At 40.0% G+C, this 27,189-nt stretch overlaps 1 protein-coding gene across 2 annotated transcripts; it reads left to right on the plus strand.

The window, feature by feature from the left end:
• Positions 1 to 587: 587 nt before the first annotated feature.
• On the plus strand, positions 588 to 27,189 carry NELFA (negative elongation factor complex member A). 2 transcript variants are annotated; one of them, XM_080589980.1, is made up of 12 exons: positions 588 to 1,191; positions 1,823 to 2,087; positions 9,090 to 9,261; positions 10,402 to 10,563; positions 11,490 to 11,579; positions 15,120 to 15,250; positions 15,432 to 15,501; positions 16,300 to 16,388; positions 17,864 to 17,975; positions 20,262 to 20,518; positions 21,528 to 21,627; positions 23,114 to 27,189. In XM_080589980.1, the coding sequence occupies exons 2-12, from the start codon at positions 1,836 to 1,838 to the stop codon at positions 23,296 to 23,298; spliced, it is 1,620 nt and encodes a 539-aa protein (XP_080446106.1). In that variant the 5' UTR covers positions 588 to 1,191; positions 1,823 to 1,835; the 3' UTR covers positions 23,299 to 27,189. The 2 variants fall into 2 exon arrangements, with proteins under 2 accessions (XP_080446106.1, XP_080446105.1); XM_080589979.1 differs by lacking the exon at positions 588 to 1,191 and adding an exon at positions 1,311 to 1,709.

Raw genomic sequence — 27,189 nt, forward strand, 5'->3', positions numbered from 1 at the left:
GAATTAAGGATGAGCTATTAAAATTATGCCTCACTGGCAGATTTGGGGAATTCTGTCACCATTGTGCCACTTTGCAGTTTTTATTTTCAGAATGCTTTCTCACAGCAGAATGTATAACCTTAAGTATAATCAGACCTGATTCTGTGAGACGCTACATAAAATACAGGAACACACACTCACCACCCCCAGGTAACCTGCACCCCAAAACTCATTCTCCTGCTATGCAACAGTGTCAGTGAACTCAATGGGATTTTGCACTATGGTTAAGCAGATGCCTAAGTTTTAAGAATATTGGTGCTTCCTTTAAACAACTGGATGTAATTAATGGAAAGTAAAGGTTACTAGTGATAGTTACATGTTATTTATATGTCTAAACTAATACTATTCCATTACAGTTTTGTTTAAAAATAATAATAATAATGAAAAGCATGTTATGTGCACACATTTTCAATGATTGGCTCTGAAAGAAAAAAAAAATCCCATTGTACTCATATGTAATTCATTCACATAGAAACTTTTTGCTCTAAAACACTTCCACACTGATAAAAATCAGGGTAACATAGACCCTGAGCAGCCAAGACCAAGAGCTGCAATGAGAACAAAGTAACCTACTCTGTAACAGGATTGAGGAAACATAAAGAGCCTCAGCAACAACTGCTTTGCTCTCCTAGAGAAGTCAGGTTGTAAACTGCCTCCTTTATAGGAAGAAAGTTGCAAAGAAAACATTTTCATTCAAAAGCTTAAAAAAAATCACTCAAAAAAGTGAATTTGCTGTGCACTCCTACAACTCCTTTGCTTTATCTTCAGCTAGAAAGACACTAAAATGAACCGTTTATGCCACACTCAGATAACTCTAAATCTTCTGGGATTTAGGCAATTGATTAATTTTTCATATTTAAATAACAATGAGCTGAATCACAAGGGAATATGAACGTACGCTTAATAAACCCCAATGTGAGTAGCTACCGCTAGTCTATCAGACAGAGGTAACCTCCTACATCCCGGCACAAAAATCTCCGGGGAAAACGATGAAAAAGGCACTCAACTCCACTTTTGTCAAATGACAGCCTTACAGGGAAGTTTCATCATCCAGCAACCACGCTGGCACGCTGTGCCAGCCGGCCGAGGTAAAAAGAAAGCCAAAAGGCTGACAGAAGGATGGGAGCGATGAGGAAGCCAGAAATGAGGGAGGTGGGTTCACTTTAAGATGTTATTAGCCCCTTAATTAGACGTTGATAGGCGATACAGGGTGCATTTTCAATACGGGCAAAACAGAAACACGGCTGATACGGGCCTTATGTGAGGTGGGAGGGAGAACATGAGGGCTGTGAGGGAAGGAGACGTGGTGCCACCTCCGGCTCCCCTCGCTGCGCCCGGAGGGCCGGCCCAACCCCAGGGAGCGAAGGGCGGGCTCGCAGCGGGGCCCTCAGCCCTTCTCCCGCCCTCAGCGGCGGCAGCTCGGCACACTGGGCCGCCGAGGGGCCGGCCTCTGCCTCGGAGCCGCGGGGAACTAACACCCCATTGCTCCTGGCTGCCGGCGCCTCACAGCCCCGGGGACGCTGAGGAAGACCGTGAGGCGCGACGAGCCGTGGCCGCCCGGCGCCATCTTGCGTTACGGAAGACATGCCTGTGGCGGGCGCCATTTTGCACCTGAGCGAGAGACGCGAGCAGCCTCGCTGCGCTCCGCCGCCTGGGCGCCGCCATTTTAGGTTACGGCAGGCTCTCCGCCTTCCCTAGAGCCAACCTCGCAGCGCGCCGCCATTTTGGGTTACGAACAAGGCTGCGACCCGCAGGGGTCCTCACCCCTCCTCCCTCCCTTTAGGTGTCTTCATAAGATGCCCGTGGAGAACCCCCTCTTTTTTCGCCCCGCTCCCAAGATGGCGTCGATGCGGGAGAGCGACACCGGCCTGTGGCTGCACAACAAGCTGGGCTCCACGGACGAGCTGTGGGCGCCGCCGAGCATCGCCTCGCTCCTCACGGCGTCCGTCATCGACAACATCCGCCTCTGTTTCCACGGCCTCTCCTCGGCCGTCAAGCTCAAGCTGCTGCTGGGGATGCTGCACCTGCCCCGCCGGGCGGTGGATGAGGTGAGAGCCCCGGGGGGAGCTCAGCCGAGGCGTGAGGGGAGAAAGGGGGGCGGCAGCGCCAGCACCGCCTCCCCCCACGCGTCTTTTTCTTCATTAATTTGTTTTAAATACTCCTCAAGGGCAGGTGGCTGGGGAAGGGGGCACGGGGAGCTTCTCCCCGCCGCTTTTCTGTGGAGAAATAGGGAGAAAAGAGGGGGAAAAGGAGGCCTCAGTGAGCCGAGGCCTGGCCTGCAGGGCAGGGGGCCGTGGTGTGAGGAGAAGCGCTCGGGTTTCCCTTGAACAGGGCGAGAGCGCACCTCAGGCGTTGCTGCTGCCCCCCTGCCCTCCAACGAGCCTGCCACTGGGCTTTTTGGAAGCAATTTTCCACCCGAAACCTCTCTCACACCTCCACACGGGCTGTGTAGGGCTGTGTTTTGGGGCGGGTTGCATGCTTCTGGCGCTGCTTTGGAGGAGAGGGCTTTTCTGAGCCCGTTGCAGGGTTAGGAGAGGGGCAGGAGTGGCTAGGAGCGGCGGTGTGCGTTAGGCTTCCTTAACTCCTCTTCTTTAGTACTGGCAGCTGTGTAGGTGTCCCGAGTTGAACATCTTGGATTTAGGAAGGACAGCAGCAAGTGCTGAAACTTTGGAGATGAAGGATATAGGGTCTGTGATGAGCAGTGTTGTTTTTTTTTCCCACCTTCTTGCACTCGCATCTTAGTTGAGGGGAAAACTGCCATCTTTACATTTTTACCTTTCTGCGAACAGCTGGTGCTTTTCCTTTACTCTCCTACCCCGGCTAATAAGCTGGCTGGTGGAAGCCTGAGCTGCCTCTGCAAGCAGTACCTGTAGGTCCAGAAGATGTTATTCGCTTGGCACTGGACCATACTTCATCTGCAGCTGGCTTATTACTACCTACTGGTGTTTGGGGCAATATCTGAAGAGTGACTGAAGAAGCTTAACGTGAATCAGTCAGGTTTAAAGAATTCCTATCCTACTTGTGCCGTGTGTGGTATGGCTTCCCATAACAATTACGGAGATGGTGCACAGTTAATCTGCACCTCGGCTGTGCTTGCACCAGTCTCTTGTGTAGGACACAGCTGCTTACACTTCTTATACACGTGTACTAGACAGGGTGTGGGGAGACTACATCATTCTGATTGTGTTTTGTGTATTTCTAAGCTGCAAATGCACAGGCATCAAGTGTAAGCACTAGTTTGTGGCAAGACAGACCCCTACGTGTACTATATGTCTGTGTGGATGTTCGTAGTTAAATGTAAATGCTGTCTCTTTAAAAAAAAAAAAACACTTGCTCAGTATGTTTCATCTGTTTTATTTTTTTTAAACATGATATTTATGCTTAGTGCCTGTCCAGAGCACAGGCTGTCTTACTTCTATGTGATAGACGCAGTTGTGTTTTGGACAAACAAAATAACCCAGGCCAGAAAGAGAGGGGTAGGGAACTCCATAGGCTCACATGAACTGTTGGGTATGCAAGATTCTTATGAAGCTGTGTGAAAATCCAAGGAGCTTGGAAGAAATAAGTATTGCAGTGTGCAGAAAAAAAAGCCAACAAATTAGTGGTGGTTTTTAGGCCTAAGAGAAAGGTCCCTATGCTTTGTAAAATTCCTTCATAAATAACAGTCAAATGCCAGCTCTCTGAGGGAGCAACATTGAAGCAAACTAAAATAATATGTTGAAATGCCCTGTGTGTTCACTGGATACATAAAAACTATTTTTAAATTTGATTAAAATTAAGGAACAGGTAGCCAGCAACTGCACTTGATTTGTGCTTTTGTTAACCATGGAGATGAAGTGTATCTAAATAAGAGCAAGTTGGTTGCTGTTCCTTTTTATAGATAATTACAGTGATTAGTTGTATTCCAAATATAAAGCTCTTCTTGCTGCTGAAACAAAAGATGCTGTGAGATTTTTCACTTCTTTGTTTGTGAAGTCAATCATAAATTTAATGTTCTCTTGGTAAACAGAGCACACTTGATCAAGATGTAATCAAGTAAATCAAGGGATTTACTGTATCTTCAGCCCTTTACAAAGTACCTGTAACATTTTAATTATTTGGAGGGAATATGATTCTTTACTGAGAGGAAGAGCTTAAAAAACCCTCCTTTTAAAAATGAAAAACCAAGGAGGCAGAAACATTTAACGTTGTTAGTAGCTCTGCTAGTATCATCATAGTCTTCCTTCTATAAATGATAAAAAATAGCTGGTGGAACCAAGCTGCTGACTGAAGGGGATGTCTTATCAGACACTCATGTGATGAGTTTGATAACAAGTCTTCGTAAATAAAACCTATTTATGTAGCTTACTGTTGATGTTTGCACTATTTTAACTGGCATACCTGTAGCTAGCTATCTGGAAGTGAAATTCTTCACTTGGAAATCATTCTCATATCTGAAAGTGATTTAACTTGACTATGAAATTATTTTATTAGTCTCCTTAGGAAGTAGTATGTATGTTTTCCATACCATGTGCCAATCCATAGATCGTGTGTGAGGAGCACTGAGCTGGCATTTGGAAACTTAAAATAGTATTAGAAAACATTGTATCAGCTTTGTAAAGCTTTGAGGATCTTGATAGAGGATGCAGAATATACTTCTGGTCGTGTTAAATGATATTTCCCTCTCTAGATAACAGATTGAACTTAGTTCTCTTCAAAACCTTTTTTTGTTCTCTTTATAATAGCATTTTAACTGGCACAGAGTAGCATGGAAACCATTTGGAGGCAGATATCTGAGTAAAAATTGATGTGGTAATCAAGAGAAGTGTGGTATTACTTGGTTTAGAAGGGATTTAATTGGCTGCTTGTCCTTTCTAAATCTCTGTGAAGGCTGCAGTCTAGACAAGCAAATCTTCAATGAGCTCTCTTGAAAGCTCAGTCCTTTGCTGAAGTGTTATGCTTCTTCTCAAATGCAATATCCTGCAATTTTGTACTGTGTTTTCAGTCCCTGCTCCAAATATTGTGTATATATTAGTGACTTAATCCTCGTAATACTCCTGTGGGATAAGTAATAAACCTAAATTTTTATCATGCTGTGAACCTCATTACAGCTTGTTTGTTCCCGCTGACTAATAAGGATAATTGGCTCCCATATTTATTTTAATAGTTCAGTGTTTTGTAGGCGGTTATCAAAAATATCCTTTCCTGCTGTATTTCTATGGGCAGAGTTTGTGAACTCTCAAATCTCCCTGCCTCCCAGCTTTTTTTCTGCTGAACTCTTTCTAGATAATCATGCCTAATGCTCAGCGTAGTGGTGATGTTGGCAGAGCAGTAACTTCTGTTTATTTTGCATATTATATTCCTTTTCGCCCAGTTCACATCCATGACAGCAAGGTTTTTTGTTTTGTGCAAGGGTTTCATTTATTTGTTCAGGGTTAGACTGATGTTATAGTCAGGTCTGGAATGAGGACTGTGTGCTTCTGTGCTCCATAAAAGTAACTTAAAAGTAAGGTACACAGCCCTTCTATGACTGGAGCTGTGCCAAAGAGAGTAAAAGTCTATTTTTTTGCTTGCTTGTATGAACCAGGAGTCACCTATCCATGCAAGTGAGAATTGCGGGGCACTAGTGCAAAGGCATAAGCAGGTGCCTGGCACTCGCTTTCCCTCCGTGTTCAGAACAGCCAGGCTGCTATGCAGCTTTCTGGCGTACATTTAATGTCCATTTTTCTCTGATGCAATATGTATTTTAATCTAATACTACTTCTGGCCACTTTACACTTTGTCATTATTAAAATAATACGTATACAATAGTGTGATTTGATCCATCCTAGTTTTGTAGCACATAAATATTAATACTGTGCTTTCCATCCAGTGCTTTTAGCTTAATGAAAATGCTCTGTAATTGCACAGGTACTTATTAAATATAACCTGTGGCCCCTAAAAGATTAGAGCTTGATAGGCTTTGTTAGCCAGCTATTGGTGCAGTTGTTTAAAGGCATAGTCCCACGTTAATTTAGGCCTAATAGCAAGCAAATTAGTGGGAATGCTTTGCAAGAAGTCTTGCTGGAGCTATGACTTGGCGTATTTCTAGTAATGTTTCCTCTCTTCACCCATTCCCACAGTGCGGTGTCTATGCTCTTCCTGCACAGCCGTTATTAATCTCCCTTTGTCTCAGTTCCTGGGCTTTTTCCAACCTGCCTGATCCTTTCTTGCTATGTTTCTCATCATGTCCTATGCCAGCAGGCTGAGAAAAATACTTAAGATGCTTGAGTTTTAGATGAGAGAAGTGCCAGAATATGTTGCATCTGATCTTGACATTCATGCCTAACAAGACACTGGTGGAGCCTATCAGGCTCTTCCTGACCCAGTGTTACAATATTACTCAGTTAAGACTTTGGGATTATGGCTGTGCTGAAAAGTAACAGGGGGAAAAAAAAACATACCTAGGATTCTCAAATGCTAAGCTGCATTTCATGCATTCTCAGACAACAAAAGTTTTTTTCTGGCTACCAGTTGAACTGCAAACTGGGAATGTGTATTTAAATTGCAGCTTGGAGGCAAACCTGCAGCAAAACTCAAATCCAGGCTTGTCAAATGCAAACCTGTGTTCAGGCAAGGTCTCTGGGTCGCTCACAGTGCACGGTGGAGAGTCTTCCACGTGCCTGTGCATGGCAGGGACTGTTCCGTTACCGTCTGCTGGGAGGCTACGTGATAATGTGACTTGTCCAGTGCTAGGCGAACAAATTCTTCCTGCGCTCCTTCCTTGAAGGAACCAGAATCGTGCCAAGCGTAGTCGTTGTGGCGCAGCAAGCGGCCTGAGCTCAGACTGTCCCGAGGGCAGTGTGGATGTAACTTGCCTGGACAGCAGTGCCATAGGAACGTATGTAATATAGGATGGAACTCTGAATTTTGGGTGCGAGAGTGAGTTCAGTGGAGCAGATACAAAGGCTAAATTAGGAGGGTACTGGGGACATCTTTCTTCCAACTATTGTCTGAGTTTTTGATGGAAAAATTGCGTTCTATGCATTTATCTGCATATCTGTGGTGTCCAGATAAAAGCTGGTACAGGGGTTAGAAATAAATCACAGCTTCAGCAGCTGTCTTTGTGTGTTTTGAATTTTCAGGTGTTTTGCATAAAGCAGTCCTGAATCCCTAGGGGACAGATATGAGAATACAGGACTTTGGGTAGTATTCACACTCGTTCATCTGCTGTAGGAGAAACGACTTGTGACAGGCAGTGTAGGCTTAGAACAGAGACTGACAAATCTGTGTGGAGTTGGGAGGGATTTTTATGTTTACTGAGAAAGAAAAGAGCTGTGGAGGACACCCAAGACTAGAGCCTTAGAAGTTGATTCTCTCCCTTGGGTAAGCGTTGGCTGAATTTGACAGCACACTGATCAGTGCGAGGCCATGGTTATGCAGTCACTTTAATCCAAAGCAAATCAATTGTGCTGCTGAAAATGGCAAATGACTGTTGTGGTGTCAACTTTCTGCTCTGCTGTTTTCCCGGTTCTAAAGTCTGACTAGTGAGCCACACTGAGGGCTGATCGAGCTGGAAGCTATTGGGAGCTACTAGGTTTGCAGCTGGACAAACTGATCCGCTTTGTTTGTGAGCACACGAAGCATTGCTCGTGTTGAAGGACAAACTGCCCTCTAAAAGCACTTGTTTTTACACCTGACTAAAGTGAGAGGGCACTAACATTGTGTGGGTGAAGAGAACTGGGAAATGTGAGTGTTTGTCTGCCTCTGACTGCTGAGGTTTAAAAGTGCTTGGGGGGCGAATGGAGAGCAAAAATTCAGCTTTCATTTCTTAGGGTTGCATGAGTACGGTAAGCTTATTAGATCTCTTCATATGAGAGAAAGCCAGCTTGAGATGAAGGGAAATAAATACAGCATTAAGGTGAAGACAAATCTTTTGCTTTTCTCCTTCTGTTCAGAAACAGGTAGACATTGTAATGGGCCACAATCAGCTGTGAATAGTCAAAATTCAAGTGTTTCCTTATACTTGGTCATAAGTTCTTTAGATAGACTCTATACGTATGGTATCAGCATTAAACATTTTCAGTGACTTTATTCTGATGTTTGTGGCTTGATACGTAATGCACTACATCTCGATCATCTTAGTTCTGTGAAGCTAATACTTTTAATGCTTACATAAGCAGTTTTCTTAAGAAAAACAAGTGTTTGGTCTGTATTTCAGAGGTTTAAGCTGAATTTAATGAATTAAGTAAATTTAATGAATTAAAACAGCTACTTTAAGAAATAGCAATTCACTCTGTAAAATCCCAGCTGCAATCACTAGATTTTTATTTACTAATGCTAACGTGTGTTGATCAGTAATTCAAAAAATTACCATGACTATATTTTCATTAATTTTTACGTTTCCCCTTTTTTGAGATAAATGCTTAAGGAAAAAGATCTCACTACAGAAGCCTAATATAGATGGAAAAATCTTAACTACTTGTGGCATTAGAGGGCTGGGTGTACTTCTGTAATAGTTTTTGTCAAGTATTGCAAGTTTTATTAGCATGAAACAATTTTTGGCCTAAGCTTAACTAAAATTTTGAGGACTTGGCTTACATTTGTGTGATGTAGATACAGTCTCTGCTATTTTATTCTGCAGCACAAAAGAGGGTACATCTTAATTCAGACACCTGTTCTTAACTTGTATTCTAGTTGAATACTGACTGATAGTAATCTGTGGTTACACTGGGTGTGTAAGTGGGCCATAGAATGTACAGGGACAATGCTGTAAAAATGTGGCCTGTTTCTAGTGAAAATGTCCTGTGCTGAATGAAGCTTTGAGCTGCCAAAAGCTCAAAGCACACTTGTTAGATAAACCAAAAACAGTATTTAGTAAGAAAAATTTTGGTTAATTCTTTGCTTCATTCTGTAATAAATGTATAACTGTGTTAAAGCAGTCTCCCTCTTCCCTTCCCCAGTAGTAAAACATTGTGCATGTTTATACTAGTGTCTTTAAATATATATATATATGTATATATAATTAACCCAATTACAACCTGTTTAAAACGGTTTCCAATTGGCTGATTTTCTTTTTCTTTTTTTGTTAGATGAAAGGGGCACTGACTGAAATTATCCAGCTCGCTACCTTGGATTCAGACCCCTGGGTCTTAATGGTAGCTGATATTTTAAAATCCTTTCCAGATACTGGCTCCCTTAACCTTGATCTTGAAGAACAGAATCCCAATGTTCAAGATATTTTAGGAGAGCTTAGAGAAAAAGGTAAGTGTGTGTAGTAGAAAGCTATGGAAATACGATACCTTTTTTCAGGAACAACCTTTCTCTTCACAGGGAGTGAAGATACTGTACTGTCTTAACAGTATTGGTATCAGGACAAGCAGTATGTCTTCTCTCATAACTGCCACAGTTCATGACCTGGCATGATACTGGAACTGTGACATTTGAGGAATGGTAACCTCTTAAATTATCTCTTCACAAATCATCAGAACTCACACCGCGTCCCTTTGTGAAGGGCAACATACAAGTTAATGTGGTTTCACTAGTGCTGTAGACGGACTGTATGTACAGTCAGGTAATACTGGGTTACTGCAGCTTCATAAGCTAAGCTGTTAAACACTGTTCTCTTGTATGTTGTGCTAAGGACAACAATAAGAGAGGTTTCTGCAGCACCTGTGTGGGGTGGGTGGGTTATCTCTGCCCTAAGTCTTCATCTAGCCAACAAATGATAGGTGCTGAGGGAAGGACTGGTCACAAGGAGCATTAACTTGCTGTCTGACTAGCTGTGGATGGTCCAGTAGCTGGTAATACCGGCCCAGGCACTTGCACAGTTTCTACTTCAAACAGTGTTGTAAATGCTGGTGCAAAGCCACTCCTGTTTCAGTGGGTTTGATTTAGCAAATTGCCCAGAAAAAGCCCCTTAGGCATCAATGATCAGAAATGGGCTTGGAGTTAGGATTGCGATATTCCGATAGTGGAATGCCTTGGAGGTAGAAGCATCTTGTTTTTTACTGTACACAAATGATCATTTGTCTATCCACATTCCTGGTTCTGATTTGTCTACCCACATTCCTGGTTTTGACTTCTGCTTAGTAGTCTTCAAAAACTACACAAAAAGGAAGAATCTGAGAATTCCTTTATTTTTTTACTCTAACAATGGTAGCTCACTTACGATTGCTATAATTTGTCTAGGCGATTAACATGGGAGCTCTTATGAACTTAGTGTAAAAAAAAAAAACCACCTTATTAAGGGGCTATATACTGTTTTAATTAGAACTAAATTACTCTTGGTGTTTAATTGAGTAATCTAAAACTTAAAACACCTGTAGAGTCAAGTTGTAGAATGCTTTGTAATTAGCTATCAGATGTTTATACCCATGTGTATTGTGTTAACTCTTTATGCAGTAAGTGAATGCGAAACATCAGCTATGTTGCCGTTGGAATGCCAATACTTAAACAAAAATGCCTTGACAACACTAGCTGGGCCACTTACTCCCCCAGTGAAACACTTCCAGCTGAAAAGGAAACCTAAAAGTGCCACTCTCCGAGCTGAACTCTTGCAGAAGTGTAAGTAGTGTTACAGCTAGTTTATAACACTGAGTAACAAATTAAATCGTGAAAGGAAAATTCATTGTTAGCTTTATTCTTCAGTAAAGATTTATAACAGAAAATATTGCCATATATGAGCTTTTTTTCTTTCCATGTGTACATACCCTTGATAAACAGGCATGTGTGGAAGAAGGCAGGTGCAAGTCATTCTAGCCATGATTATATTAAAATGTTAGTCTTGATTGAAATGCTCTTCAGACTTAAAAGGGATACAGAAAGCTGTATCTTTTTAAAGCACAGATATATTCTCTTGTGGGTATATTTAAGTCAGTTGTGAAGACTTGTGAGGGACAGCTTTGGTTAAAGCTCCTGAAATGAAACTGGTATGACAGTTTTATTTTGCCATATGTTTCTGCAACAGGGACAAGAGCTGCTCTGCTAATTAATGCTTTCTTTTGCTCAGTATGTTTTTATGGAGGGGTGAAAGCCAATAGGGTTTTCACTAACAAAAGACAACATATGTATGCATGTAGATACTGGTAGCTGATCTGAGTGATCTTAGGAGTTTATTTCACCTGCTGCTGTATTGCTGCAGTTTGATTCTTGCTTGTGGCTTAAGTAGTCAGTGTTTTTTTAAAAAAAAAAAAAGCTACAAATCTTATGTTGTATGAAATTTTCTTTAATTATTTAGATCTTTATCGAGTAAATTGTCTATTCAGATCTTTTTTAGCTTAGACCATTTTGTCAGTTGCAGAGTCATACTGACTTTGCATTTTGCCAAATACTGTGTACCTTACATAAATGCCCTGTTTAGTTAAAACACATTTCTTCTCGATATTCCCACCTTTTAATTTATTAGTTAATGTTTTATGAGAAGCCAAGTATTGTATTTGTTCAGCACAGATTTTTTAATAACTGAAGTTTTGGGTTTTTTCTTTTTGTAGCAACAGAAACTGCACAACAGCTCAAGAAGACTGCAGGAGTGCCTTTTCATGCCAAAGGCAGGGGACTGGTCAAAAAGATTGATACAACAAGTATGGCTCACTTGTATCGCTTTCCTGAAAGACAATCTGATAAAATAACATTTGATGAAGACTAAAAATACTAAGTCTGTTTTCTACAAAAACTTATATCGAAGTAAAACATTTAACTCCTTTCTTTACAGCTGTTTAAAATTTTTAACAAGTTTTCTCAAAAAGAACAAGAGTGGTGGTTTTTTTAGATAGCAAGAATATCTGCCATGCTTATTTAAAACATGTGCAGATAGATCATGCCTATAGACATTAGTAAGAACTTGATTTGCATCATTCCAGGAATAACTCCTGACTAAGCTGTGTTCTTCCAAACAGGAGCAGAGTGGATCACAGTAATCTGCTGTGGTCTCTGAAATACTGCAAAGTAGATTGAAACTAGCGTGTATCCATATAATTCCCCATAGAGAAAGGGAGGGGAAGATACTCTTAACTGTAGTGTGTGGAGTAACTTGTGATTACTCCCAAGGAGGCTAGCTTAAACATAACGGAGATTTACCTGCGGTTTTCTTATCTGTCAAACAGATGCAAGCAAGGGCAAGGAACATTCAGTTAAGAGCCAACCAATCATTGTGATATTCTTAGTTGTTTTCTGAGTGTTAAGTAATACGGTATTTTAGTGGAATGCTGCTTACTGCAGCTAAGCATGTGCAATGCCTTCTATTTAACAGACATGAAAAAGATGTATAATAATTAATGCAAAGCTGAAGGAAGAATTTCAACTGTTCACAAAGTTCCTAACTGCCTGATCTTTTTCTATAAGTTTGGGAGCAAGAAGAGGGTTTGAAATTAGTAATGCTCTAAATCACTGCATAGCTAGATTTTTTTCTGACCGCCAGTATGTTGCTGAGGTATAAAACTTGAATAACTTATCGGTGTGGCATCTAGAAACAACGCACCTTCTTGATGCATTTTAATGTATTAGATTTGAGCATCAAAGTGTTTAGCCACACGTTTGTGCTTCCTGCATAAATGCAAGAAGTGCAGTTGAAATTTGAACTAAAAATCGTCCCATGTAGAAACTGACTATTAGTTCTGTGATACTTCCTATTCTAACTTTTATTTCAGCCATTCAATATTAAAGCAGTCTTTTGGCCTTTAAAGCCAGGTGGTCTCTAGAAATACCAGTTACGGGACCAGCTGGGGTTTCCACTGCTGAAACTTACTCATATAGGTCAGAGAATTGTCCTGTGCAGAAAACGTTTTCAGTAAAATATATAGAAGGATTGAGGGTATACAGCATCACACCAAAATTCTGTTTGATCTAAAATGTTGATCAAATTGTAGGGTATGAGGAGATTGTTAGATGGCTCAAAGACCTGACAAACATGTATTTGACTAGCTGATTTTTTTTAGCGGTTGATGAAAGATTGCTGGTTTTAGTGCTTATATAAAGTGTGAGATAGAGGAGTAACTCTGTAAAGTTGGGGGGGAACAGCTGCTTAAGCGTAGCAACTCTTGCTTACTATTGAGGCAGCAATTTTTCTGCTTGTGGTATAGAGCCAAGTTGGATCCTCCTGGTGCAAACAGCAGCTCCAGAATTTTAAACCCTCATGTGAAGCAGTAATTTACCCTTCCATTGGATTACAAAAGCCTTTAGCTCTGCAGAAGCAATATAACAGCACTAGCCAAACAGCATTTTCATCTGAGGCAGCATCCAACCTTGTGGTACTTCCAAACTATATATTAGCTTCTCTAAAATCTGAGGTGTTAGGGTTTTTTTTCCTTTGCCTTAAAAAGCAGGGATGGTGGAGAAATTGGGAGCCTTTGAGGTAAAAAAAAAAAAAAAAATAGAATCATAGAATATCGTTGGGGGTTCCTTCGAAGTCAGAACTGAGTGCAACTCCTGACTCCAACAGCATCACCCAAAAATAAAATCATATGTTTGAGAGCATTGTCCAAATGATTCTGGAACTCCAGCAGGCTTGGTGCTGTGACTACTTCCTTGGGGAGCCTGTTCCAGTGCCAGATTCATGCATTTATATTCAGAGGTGCAGAATGTAGTTACTTCTGTGGGAGAACCAAGCATTCCCATATGAATAGGACTGATGCCACTTTTAATAAGAGTGGTGATTTGGGACACTCTGGAAGAAGCCAGGGTGGCTACCCTGCAGCTTATTAACTCTCCAGGTGTGGCTCTCATGACTGTGCTGTCTCTCACAGTAACTGTGCAGCGTTGATGGTCAGCCTCCATGTTCTGCATCGGAGTGATGGCACCCTTGATGGGGGAGTATTGGTGTCCCCTTCAGCTACAATGTGCTGCCAAAGTTCTCCTGTCTTAAGTGTAAGGGTAGGCAATTATGTTCTGTGGTTTATAAAAGTCGAAAGGTTGGTCATCCTGCAAAAACTTGCTTTGGATCAAAACAACTAGTATTCAACCCAGGCATTGTAAATCTTGGTTCTTTCATGATGCCCTGTACATCGTGACATCTACAAATGGATCTGATTCTCACAGAATCATTTAGGTTGGAAGAGACCTCCAAGATCACCTAGTCTAACCTCTGACCTAACACTAACAAGTCCTCCACAAAACCGTATCACTAAGCTCTACATCTAAACGTCTCTTAAAGACCTCCAGGGATGGAGACTCAACCACTTCCCTGGGCAGCCTATTCCAATGCCTAACAACCCTTTCGGTAAAGTTCCTCCTAATATCCAATGTAAACCTCCCCTGGCACAACTTTAGCCCATTCCCCCTCGTCCTGTCACCAGGCACGTGGGAGAATAGACCAACCCCCACCTTGCTACAGCCTCCTTTAAGGTGTCTATATAGAGCGATAAGGTCTCCCCTGAGCCTCCTCTTCTCTGGGCTGAACAATCCCAGCTCCCTCAGCCACTCCTCATAAGACCTGTTCTCCAGACCCCTCACCAGTTTCATTGCCCTTCTCTGGACATGCTTGAGCACCTTGATGTCCCATGTTCTGACCCCTTTAGTGACAATACAGCCTGTGCTATGATGAGACTCCTTAGTAAATGTAAATGGTAAGCTCAATGAAAAGAAAGAAGCTTGTAGGAGCACTCGTTAGTCAGTTACAGGAATTTTAACAACCTCTGGCCAAAATCTTTGGTTAGATACAGTTTTACCAAGTAACTAGGTCTTAATGTTCAAAGACTAACTTTGGCAATAGTCTGAACATTGATGTCTAATTCTTTGTTTGAGTTTTGTTCTTTGTAAATAAGGAAAGTATAAACGTATGTTTGAAAAGTGTATTTTGATAGCAGTTATTTTGACAGCTTATTTGATTTAATTCATTTAGAATGTGCAGAAAAACATTCAAGGCATGTAACTGTATAAAAATTACTTATTAAGCTTTGGAATTGCAAGCATTAGCCTAGGGAGTGACTCTTACTCCTTGTTTGAAGGGTAAAGCCCAATCTGACCTTTGAAAAACGTTTAGTAGACAGTTCCACATTAGAAACTTTTGAAGTTAAGGGGGTGGAGGGCTATTAAGAAGGGAAAAAAGCTGAAGAACTCTTTATTATTGTTCTTTGTAACTAATGAAGCAAGTATTTCAATTGCTGCCTTTTTTGATCTTCCTTAAGCACCACTCAAAGGAATACCAAAACAAGCTCCATTCAGGAGTACTTCAGCACCTAGTGTATTTAGCCCTTCTGGAAACAGGACTCCTATTCCTCCTTCACGAACACCTCTGCGCAAAGAAAGAGGAGTAAAGGTAGGTGAACTCTTTCTTAGTCGCTTACATTCCACTCAGATCTCCTCCCAATTTGGAAGTGAGTTTGTAATGCTATTTTGAATCATGTATCAGTACACTAAAGAAAAAAAAATAAGGATAATATTTAGATACAAACTGACAAAAATTTAATAACTTACTGTGATTCTGCATTCTTTTTCAGCTTTTAGATATCTCTGAGCTGGATATGGTAGGTGCTGGCCGTGAAGCAAAGAGAAGAAGAAAGACATTAGGTTGGTATAGAACACTGCTTATGTACTTGGAAATCAGATCTAGGTTCATAGTACTACTTTATTCTTGATTTGTTAAAACTCATTTTCAGGTAAGCTCCCAAGAAAAAAGGGCAACAAGCAGCCTGAAGGGAGAAATTCCACTTGTTTTCCCCTTTGCCACTAATCGTAATGTAATGTGCCGTGTTAAGAACTTGTGCTTTGCACAACAAAGATGGGTGTGAGACTAGCTTCAGGTCTGAAATTGCTCTCAGATTTTGCTATGCTTATTTCTACTGGTTGCACAGCCATGTAAAGAAATTCAGAGTAAACTCGTAAAAAATCTGTATCTCCAAAATTGCAGGCGAGATTTTTAAAAAGTTTATCTCATATACATATCTCATATACTACTTTTACTCAAGGGATAGTGCACTAAGTATCAGGAAGATATGGTAGCCAGCTTTTTTTACCCCCAGAACAACCTTTTTGTATTTGTTTCCAGAAACACCTATCTCAGAATAAAATCACAATTGCAATTTAAAAAAAAAAAAGATTTTTACTGTCAGAAAATTTAGTCCTGCCCAGTTGCTCAGCTGCTGTATCTTGATGTGTGTTTATATTGTGGTTCTTTCCACCATTGTTTTTTATAAAATTGTCTATGAAGTTTACTATATATTCATTACTGTAAACTTCCAGCGTATGCCTCTGAAGCATGGTTTAGCAGAATCTGAAAAAATGTGGTTTTATATTCTTATTTAAAAGTAAATCTAATTCACTATTTAAGAAAACTTCATTGAACTGACTTCTGTTTCTATGTAATAGATACAGAAGTTGTGGAAAAGCAAGCCAAAGAAGAAACAGTAGTAGAAAATGCTACTCCAGATTATGCTGCTGGCCTTGTGTCTACACAGGTAAAGAAAAAACATCAGAAAACCTTACCCCCAAACCAAATAACAGCATAAAGATGAGGAGACCATGATACACATTATTTGAAAACACTGATAGCTTTCTAAGCTGTTGAAGCATGCCTCAGTAATCTTAAAAAAAAAAAAAAAAAAAAAAGCCGCCTCTTGTCAGAGATCCCAGGTTCAGGGAACGTTCCTATACCTAGTGAGATAGTCATTTTGGGACCACCTGCAAGAGTCTGCATCACTTGTGACCGTAGTGGAACAGTGTGCACAGATGCAGAGTGAGGAGTACTTGTCATTGGGCCATGCCTAGGAGGGAGAGATGAATTTTATGTAGCTAAGTAAGAAAGAAGTCTTCAAAAACTTATGTCTCCTGGATTGAGGAAAAGAATCTGTATGCTAGCACTGTTCAGTGGTTCTCTTCTCCGTTTCCTTTGTGATCTTGTAAAAATGATGCTTAATTCAGAAGGCAGCTTCTTCTGAGGTCTCCAGATCAATCTGTAAATAGATTCAGTCAGTTCCATTACTACTGACAAGGGAGGAGAAATACAGCGGACTTTCTCTGTCCAAATACCTGTGGCTTATAATCTCTTCCTAAAACCCATACAGTTCAGGGATATCCACTCCTTCTCTTAACAGTACTTTTTTCTCTACTCTTTCCCCTTCCCAAAAAAAAGTTGATCTACTGAAAAGGCAATATTAAATGTGGTACAGTCAGTGGTGTGGGTCTTTTAATCCTTTCTGGTAGGACACATTGGAAAGACTGGTGCAGCTTTACCTTTCTTCAATTGTATCTCAGGACATTGCTTTTGCAAGACTGTGAAAATGTTTAGATAGTATCCATGCAGTTTTTTCAGATACCTGTTCTCCATGTCCATAACTAAGAAATGGGGCAGGGGAACTGAAGGCAGCTGGAGGTCACTCATTGCTGTGCAGCCTGAACTGTGGTGGCTGCAAGCACTCCCTGGTTTGCAAGTGCAGATGCCATTGACAGCACTGTTTGGGAGCTGCTGTCTGTAGAGAGTAGGGTCAGTCAGTGCTAAATATTGCTAAGAATCATGGTCGGTGTACAGTACTGAGTACCTGCGAGTCTTTTAAATCTTAGTTTTACTTAGGAAAAATATAACATACAGGATAGGTTGTTAATTTCAGCATCTCTGATTCCAGCAGCTCAACTCTGCAAATGTACATATTCCATTGCAATAATACCTTTTTCTGGCTCAGCTGTGTCTTTGAAAGCAACTTTGATCTGAATTATGAGAAATAAAAGCTGTTTTTCTTCCTCCTAAGGTAATTCTAATGTACAAAGTTTGTATAGGGAGTTAGGGCAAGTTTGACATTTGAACCTTATGAGAGGAGTCCATAATTAAGTTCCCATAATGAATATTCTAGCAGTACTAATTCTGAAGCTGTATTTAAAATGGAAAAGCCGCACATAAGTACATGCATTATGACCATAACACTTTTCTGTTTTACAGAAACTTGGCTCATTGAACAATGAGCCAGCACTACCTTCTACAAGTTATTTACCTGCTACTCCCAGTGTGGTGCCATCTTCCTCATATATCCCAAGCTCTGAAACACAGCCAGGTAAAAGATACTTTTTTTTTTTTGCTATTGGAACTTAATACTTCTAACTCTATACGGTTTTACTGTCCAACTTTTCACAAACATACTGTCCCTCAACTCTGACCTTAGCAGTCTAAAAATCCACTGCAAGAACCCAGCCTTTAGGTTAAATGACATGTCTGTACTTATCCAAATAAAGAAAATGCTTGTTCTTTTTATGTCTTAAAATGACTGCTTTGCTTGATTGACTTAATTTACTGGTTGTTTTTTCTTTTCCTATAGTGGGAAATACAATTTTTTCTTTCCCAAAGAAACACCAGTAATGTACATAAAGATAGAGTATATAGTCAATATAGACACAACCATATGCATGCTATTTACAAGACGGATAACTGCTTTCAAGAGTCGTGTGTTCCTAGAAGCAGGTACATGTTAGCTTTCACATAGGCTTTTCCTTTTTCCTTTTACTTTGTCTGATAGCTAATACCTTAGCTCCCTCATACTTGAGAAGTGCTACATTTCTTTCAGTGTTGGAAAACTGTCATCAGTTTTTAAAAAACAAAACTCTTGTACAATGCTTTTTCTCCATCTTGTATTTTAACACACTTTCCTTTACTTTTCCTTCCCTGCTGGATGTAAAGTCTTAAAGGAACATACCAGTTTGCAGTAACAGATGTGCATGACTGGGATTCATTACCCGAGTTTGTAGTTAACAGAGAACTGATGTTGCAGTCTAATGCGTTATTTTAACAAGTGCTTGTTGCAGTCTAATGCGTTATTTTAACAAGTGCTTGTTGATATCTGGTACTGTAACATCTGCCTTTATGTGAGCTGTGGCGTGTTGGTCACAATAGAAAGTCATATGCAAAAACTGATCGTTTAACTTGGCTCTGAAACAGTTCAGAATCTCTCTGAAGGTCCATGCAAACCTCCCTGGCAGAAAATTGGCATCTCTGGAAGGAGTGCAGCCAAAAGCGCATCAGTGTTGTCAGCAGTTAGTATTATTTTCCAGGGTGTTGGCAATGTATTCAACAGCAGAAGCAGCCTAGTTTAAAATTCTGTCTTTGTTCCTTTTTTTTTTTTTCTAACTTTATTTTCTTCTGGAGCGTGGGGTATCTAGCTTTCCATATGGGCATGGAATATAAAACTCTTTTCTTAATGAGAGACACAAGATCCTTGGGGTTGGTTTCATATGATCTGAGGTTGCATAATTGACATATGTTACTTTATGCAAGTCAATTATTCTGACATGAGAGGAAGCCTATAATAAAACTTAAAAGATTTGTACAAAACCAGTAGGCAGCTAATTGTTACAAATGTTTGTGCAAGTACCCAGTGTCCTGTTCCACATCTTACTGGGTAAGAGCTATATTGCTAAGACAGATGCTATATCTGTGCCTAGATGAATAAATGATAGACCCCTCAAATTCTCTAAACTCTGATCTGAATTATCAGCTGAGCTGATCTGTATTTGCATTTGAGTCTGTTGTGAATGCAGTAAAAATTGGTTAGTTTAAACCTCATGAGAGTCATGGAAAGTACTAAAAGCTGTGCCTATGTCAAGAAGCTGCAATAAAATATAACTAACCAGGGCATGTGCTGGGTATCTGCTTTCTGCTGGACAGTGCAGTAACTTGTGAAATCACAGTAACTTGATTGTATAACTTATCTTCAGCTGCAGTCAGGTTTGGAATAGTAACTCCCCTGTATGGTCAAGTACAGGTGAATAAATGAACTTCGAGATAAAAATCAAAGTTAGGGCTCCTCAATATTGAGGAGTTTGGGCCCTCATAGCAGTTAGTGTTTAAATGAATTATTTCGGAGACTGCATTTAATTCTCTTATCTGTTGAAGTATTTATGTATTTTCAGTATTTGTTACTGGCTGAGGCTTAATTACCATTTCCTTTGGAAGCTGCTGCTACATTAGGTAAAAAAAAAAAAACTATGAAATATTTTTCTTTGGCTTCTACATAACAGTAAAGCAATAATCTTGGTAGGGTCAGCATACAGTTGTTATAGCAATATAAGTTAAAAAGTAGATCAATTTAATAACTGATGTCCATTAAACATAAAATTTGGTACTATACAGAGTAATCCATATTGGAAAGCTACTCACTGTCTGATTGCTGAAGGCAAATGAGTGGAGGGAATATTAGCTCTTCAGTTTTTCAGATGGGTATTAGCATATTGAGTCATGGTGCTAAATTGAAAGAATTGAAATTTTTAGATCTCTTTATAAAGTCCATTGGTGTTGCTGGTACCTGTTTGTGGATTATAACTTTTATTATCCTGATTGGTTTTCACAGCTGGCTCTGCACGAGAGGCCTTGCAGACTAACAGACAGACTGAAGAGCCTGCAGCTCCAAATGCTACCACAACTCTTCCTGCACAATTCAAACAAAGAACACCCATGTACAATAGTAACTCTAACACACCTGCAACTACACCTACCTCACCCCTAACACCTACCACACCTCCTGCCATTTCCCCTGCAGCACAAGCACCACAAGTGGCCCCTCAAACTCAGCAACAGCCACCACCGAAAAAAAGCCTCTCTCTTACAGTAAGTTTAAAAAAAAAAAAAATTCTTAACTGTGACTTCTGATGTAGATTAGAATATGCAAATTTTTATTTATTGATCTTACTTGATATGTCGGCAATTCATGGCCTTAGGTTCATGGAGTGATTGAAGCTGCTTATCTGCAACCAAAGATAATGAAAACATTTTTATGGCTTCATTAGCATCGCTGCCTTTAAATGTTAATCACAACTTTAGTTGTGCAGTGTTGATGTTACAGATGCCCTTATTTACAGCAGCTTATTACATAACACTATTTTGTTCCTTTTCCCAAAGAATTTTGGGAGAAAGGCATATTTCCAGCAGAGCTGTTGCATTTAATGTTGAGCTGCTAAAAGGGATCATGTTGTTGCAGTGGTAGGAGAGAAGGTACCAATAGAATAAAGGCAAAAGCCTTGATTTCTTTTCCCACTCCCCATTACACTTCTTCTAAAGCCTGAGAGTGAGAAGGAAACTAAACAGCAATTACTTATGTGCTACAGCTTCTTATTGCTGGTATGTTTGTATATTATGTGCGTGCTTCAGGTTAAACAGGTAATCAATTTGAGATGCAACTGCTTTGAAGACTTTACTAAGTGTGCCTGTAAGCCTAGCTTGCAGGATCTGCACTTTAAGAAGCTGTGTGACTTTTTTTAAAAGTAAAGCAGAGCTACTGAAAAAATTCTTTGAAATTACAGCAAGGCTGTTTGGGCTGTAGAGGAAGCATTTAAAAAAAAATATCGTAATACAGAATGGATAGGGTAAACATCAAGTCTCTTAACACATCTTTCTGTAACTACTTAAAGAATCTTCTCAGTGTGTTTCAGAATTCAGTTGTCGCTGCAAGTGTTAGGAGTAAGCATTAAAGAGGGAAAGGTTTGAGGTTAAGGATTTTGTCTATTTTATGTCTACATAAAACATTTACCTTATTCTTTTTCTTGTCTCGTGGTATTAATACAGTACCTTTTGGCAGTGTTTTCCCCACTGGAATTCATATTTATTGTATCTGTTACAGAGGGAGCAAATGTATGCTGCACAGGAAATGTTCAAGACTGCAAACAAAGTTACAAGGCCAGAGAAGGCTCTTATACTTGGATTCATGGCAGGATCCAGAGGCATGTATTGAGACTAAATTACTTTGCTTTTCAGTACTCCAATCTGAAATAGCGTAGCATTTCTGAGTATACATATGTGAGTGCAAGAGTCTTGATTTAGCTTACTCTGCTTTACTCTGAACTGTGTGTGTTTTAATGGATTGAAGTTCTGACTACCTGGAAACAGGTCTTTGGGCCTTTGGTCTGATAAGAATCGAACTGTCCCAGCAGCCACTAAACACAGAACATATATAGAACAGAACACGTGATATCGGTGCTCAAGAGTTGAGGAGAAATAAGCCAGCCAGTCAGAACAATGAACAGACTGTGTCCAAGTCTTCTGTCCAGAAGACTGGTGAATGCACCTTCTTTTAGGGCAACCTGAGGTAACAGTTGCATTTTAAGAACCTCTTCCTGAGCTCCACAGTGTTAGAAATGTAGCAGCTGTTGTCTCAGGCACTTTGAGTAGCTACAGGTGCTATGAATCACAGATCAGCTGTCTTATACTATACTGGCCTTGATACACGAAGGCTGCTTTACCCAGCAGACTACTAACTGTAAGATGAGAATGGGTGTAAGAATCCTTAAGTGAACTCTCATCTGCACTAGCTCTGGTTTCTAATTTGGTATTTAATGCCTCTTCTCACTGGAGTGCTGGAGCCTAAATGTGGCTCGTGCATTTGGATTAATGTAGTTATTAATGTGGTATTCAAGATGGCCAGGATAGAGTTACCGTGATGATCACTGGGCTTAAAGAAAGTTTTGTATATCCTGCATTCATGAGGGTGCTCTTAGTACTAGATGCTACTTCAGAATGCAGCGGCAGGATGTACTTTAATACATACAGCAATGTTTTTGTGATGCAAGGTAGAATCTTATTTTTTGAAAGTGTGCACCTGTTACTTGTTTATGTGAAATACATAAGTATATAATAATGAATTCCTACAGTAGTAATGCCAACAGCTTTTGAAATTTGAATAAATAACTGTCAAGTGTGATATTCTTGAGTTCCTGAGTGTCAGTTCCAATAGCTTGACATTTACTGTTCAGTACTCATGCTGAAATGGAAAATCTTATGGGCGAGTGATTTCAGTGAAGTTATTTGGGCCTCCACAACTGCTGAAAACTGAGGTTTTTAGCTGTGAAATGTATCCCAAATAGAACTTCGGTAGTTCAGGTTTACCAAATCCTATCTAAATATAACCTTCTCTTATAGTTCTTAAGGCAGACAGAAATGATATTGGCATGCTCATGGCCCCCTTTTGTTTTGTTTAGTTACTGTAGCCTTGGATGTGTTCATCTTTTGGGGGTTTGGTTTTGTTGTACTTAAAATATAGCCTGTGATGTATGCAATGTAAAAAGTTTGTGGCTACCTGCTATAGTGTCATTACTTGCTATTGGTTCTGGTTTGTTTGTTTTTTTTTTGGCATGAGATTTTAAATCTCTATCAGGTGCTCTTTTTCATGTTGCTGAAATGTATAACTTGTTTCTATTCTTGTTTTCACAGAGAATCCTTGCCAAGAGCAAGGTGACATCATTCAAATCAAACTCAGTGAGCATACAGAAGATTTACCAAAGGCAGATGGCACTGGCAGCACCACTATGTTGGTTGATACAGTCTTTGAAATGAACTATGCTACTGGTGAATGGACCAGATTCAAGAAGTACAAACCTATAACAAATGTTTCCTAAGAGATGCAGCAGCAGCAGACTGGACCAAATCAAGCTTAGAGTCAACCAGCTCATAAAGTATGTTAACTGTACAAAATGGCATTCATGTGTACATTTCTTATTACCCTCCAGCATAGAAGTTGTGGCTCTTTGACCTAACTGGGCTCAGTGAATGCAGAAGAAGATGATGTCAAACTTTTTTTTAATACGGTAAAAGGAAAGGTGATCTTAGGGGGGAAGTGGTTGGTGGCTTTTTGTTTTGTTTTCCTACAGTTTGAGATGCTGGAAAAGGAGATCACAACTGAAAGATTACAGGTGGGAGCAGTTTACTTCTGAGTACCACAAGAGAAGACTACTGCACAGTCATTCACAGTTTACCATTTAAACAAGGGCACAGATCTTTATTGTAAAAAAATATTTTCATTGGCTACGTGGGTTCCATTGTAAGAATGGACACTTAAAGCACCACAGGTCAATGCTTGGTTATTTTGTAATTTGGTTGCAGTATAACTGAATATTGCAGGTGGCAGATGTCTAGTGGCTAATGGTAGCCACTGTCTGTTTAGCCTCTTTATGCTTCGGTCATAGGATGGGATTGAGCAGCTTTAGCTTGCTATATTGTCAGTGTCCATGCCCAGCACGACTTAGTCTATATTTGGCATAGTTTGAGATCCAGAGAAACTGAGTATCACAATTTTTTCTGAAAAAATAGCAAAACTAGGCAAAAAAAAAAAGTAGCCGTGGGTTGTTGCTGTGTGGGAGTGATACTTCTTTGCCATGGATGTCTAAGGGTAGAAGTTGATCTGTGGCTCTTGCATGTCAAGCCCTCTGAACTGCCTGAGAGGAAACAAAACTAGTACATCTCAAGGCTGATTGCAGCTGCATTTTTAAATGCCCCTCCAAGTGATTGACATGTCTCTGAATAAGATGGTTAGCAAAACAAAATTTGTCTTGAGGCAGTGTTAATGTATGTTTGTTTGGTTGAGCAGTCATAAGTTGCTTGATTACCAAGCCCTGATCCAAAAAGCTTTGAGTATAGCTGTGGTTCTTACCAGTGCAGTTATCACTATAATCACTAATGTGGCTACAATTATACTGGCATATAAATGTGCCTTATACTTGTCCCCTTCTAATAGAAGCACATTTTTATCTTTATAACTGTTTTCACACCACTGGTTTAACCTGACTTTAATTGTGTAATTATAGCTTGCATTTATTGGGAATGTGTACATAGTTCAAGGTTCATTGTTCGGAGACTTGTTTTCATTCTTTGAGGGAGACTTGGATTAAATGCCTGGTTTCTGCCAGTACTTGTATGTGGAGCTGTGCTTAGTTGGGAATGGTGCTTGGAAGGAAAACGTACAACGAGTAGCCTAATGGCTTTCTAATGCTGAGGGGGTACCTTGGGCTGGCTTAGAGGTTCCTGTTAAAGTGGAACTCTTAGGACAAAATGAGGCTTTTCTCTTTTCTGAAAAGGAAGCAGACCAAATCCCATAAGTACTTATATACTAACAAAGATGTTTAGGTGATTGTTTAGAATATTTTTTATTGAGGATTTTTTATTGCATTTTTATTTTTAGTTTTTCAACCTATTATCCAACTGAATGTGGAAAGCATAAGTAACAAGAATCTGTATTCTACAGCATTTTGAGATGTGACCAAAATTATAGATTTCTTAACTATATTTGAGCAAATACACAATGTTCTAGCTCCTGTAGTGGGCAAGTTATTTGATGGTACCTGCTACTGTTACGGAGTGTTGTGCATGTTTTAGGGTGAAAGTTAGGTTCCACATATAACTGTCACATGGTGGGCTCTCCTCCACTTTATTAGCCCATTTCAGATGCAGTGTAGATTGTGATTGTTTGTTTTTTCTTTAAGCAGCTAGAAACCAGCCTGACAAGTGCGGATGAGTAGTGGGTTTTAGTTTTTAGGATGAGTTCAGTATAAATGCATTTTCATGGCTATAATTTATTTCCTTATGTTACACAGTAAGGGCTAAGAATAGAATATAAAAGGATTCATCTTTTAAAAGAAAGGTTTAAAGGAAAGTGACATTCCTTTTCTGCATTCAGATTTTTAAAGTTTTTTTTTTGTGATGACCAGTTTCCTGTAAAGTAAATATGTATGATACTTCTGTCTTAACTGTTCCTGCTTGCTAGATAAGCTGCAAGTACCAAATACAATTAAAAAAAATTTTAGAAAATTGACTGGCTTGAGGGGCATGTACTGTTATTATAAATTGCTGTTTCAAGACTCTTTGCAGTTTGGTAGTGACAAAGTGCTGCTGTGTGATGACTCTTTTGGCTTACTTGAGATTAATGGAGGTACCTCACTAAACTTTTAGTCTGCATGAGTCTGCGTTTCAGACCTGTGGCGTTGGGATGGAGAGAGCTGTCCCTCCCCTCTTCAAGAAGTCCTTCTAGAATGCACTTGAGTCATCCGAGTGTGGTAGTGCGTTGGAAGCCTACCATGCTGCTGCCTATTCTTTGCTGCATAACAAAGTTGGTCTCCAGGCCTGTTTGAAGTCAGTCACGCAATAAATGGAAATTTTAAGTAGAAACACAGTATTTTTAATTCTGTTAGGTCATTAGGATCAAGATGACACTGCAAAGTAACTTATTTTTTAAAGTGACTTTATGACCTTCAACACCATAGCATTATTTCAACTTGATCTGTGAATCTAGAAAGGTTTTTTTTAAATGCATAAAGAAAGGGAAGCTTTTGCAATGTTCTTAAAACGATACGGTAAGAAGTAACTACATGGAGCTCTTCGGTTCAGAGAATGAAATCATTGAACCAGTGGCCTGAAAGTAGTGTGCCAGACAGTTCAGAAAGGGCAACATCATTTAAATTCCAGTATAATGGAGTTGTTGCATACAGAACAAAATCTGGCCCTGGAACTTGATATTTTTTGTCTTAAATATTCAGTCACTTAGTTGTTAGCTGGGTTCTGTACAATGAAGCTCAATGTGTGCTGCAAGACTAAATAAAAACATCTGACTCCAGAATGACTTGCTGATGTACCAACTAATTGACCAGAGAAGTAGTTCAGAGTCGTCTTGGAGCTGTTTGTGTCCTTTCCCTCATCCCAAGCACGAAGCTTTAGGAAACAGCAAGCCCAAACTTTAAGTGTTGCTGGACCTCAGCAAGGCAGGATGTCCCAGCTTCTCTTGTCCTTGCTTGTAAAGAAGCACCTACCTGTCTGATGTGCAAGTCAGGGCGCAATATGAATGAAAATATGGCTTATAGCAATGGAAGTGGCTTGTGTTTATTTCCTGTCCAAATTTTTAATTCTTAAGGGGGGGAAAAAGAACACATCTGCATACACAGGCTTCTTTAAGAACTTGCCCTACAGCAAAGTCCGGGTTTCTTTAGGCTCCATCTTTCTTTCATGAATGCCATGAGGACCAGAAAGAGTGAAATTGTTTTAATGAAGGTGAGCCCGAGGAGGATGCTGAGCAAGAGTCCTGATTACAGATTCCTTCTTCCTTCTAGACAGAACACTTTTCCTGCTCTAGTTCTCTGTAGTTATCTCCATACAAAGCTGTCCAGACTTAGTATGGTTAACACTCTAGTGTTGGGCCAGTATTCTGTGGGTTAACTTGTTTTCTCACTGGTAGCTTTGCCACTTAACCTTTCAGTTAAATACCGTAGGATACTGGATGCGATGGAGAGGAGCCTTTGATAGTTGCTTGACACCTTTGTGTGAAATTGTAATTTGACTAAGTCATGTCAAAGTGCAGATTGCTTGTCTAGTTGCAAGGAGTGTGAGACTTTGACATTATACAATTGAAGAGTGAATCATATTTTCATAGTATGATCTGACTGGAAAAAAAAAAGACTAAAAAATGTTAAGCCAGAGCCCTCTGGGAATCTGGTGCCTTTAACGAGAAATGTCATTTTGTGAAT

This window comes from Anser brachyrhynchus (genome assembly GCF_964034855.1).
Source record: "Anser brachyrhynchus genome assembly, chromosome: 4".
Lineage (NCBI taxonomy): Eukaryota > Metazoa > Chordata > Aves > Anseriformes > Anatidae > Anser > Anser brachyrhynchus.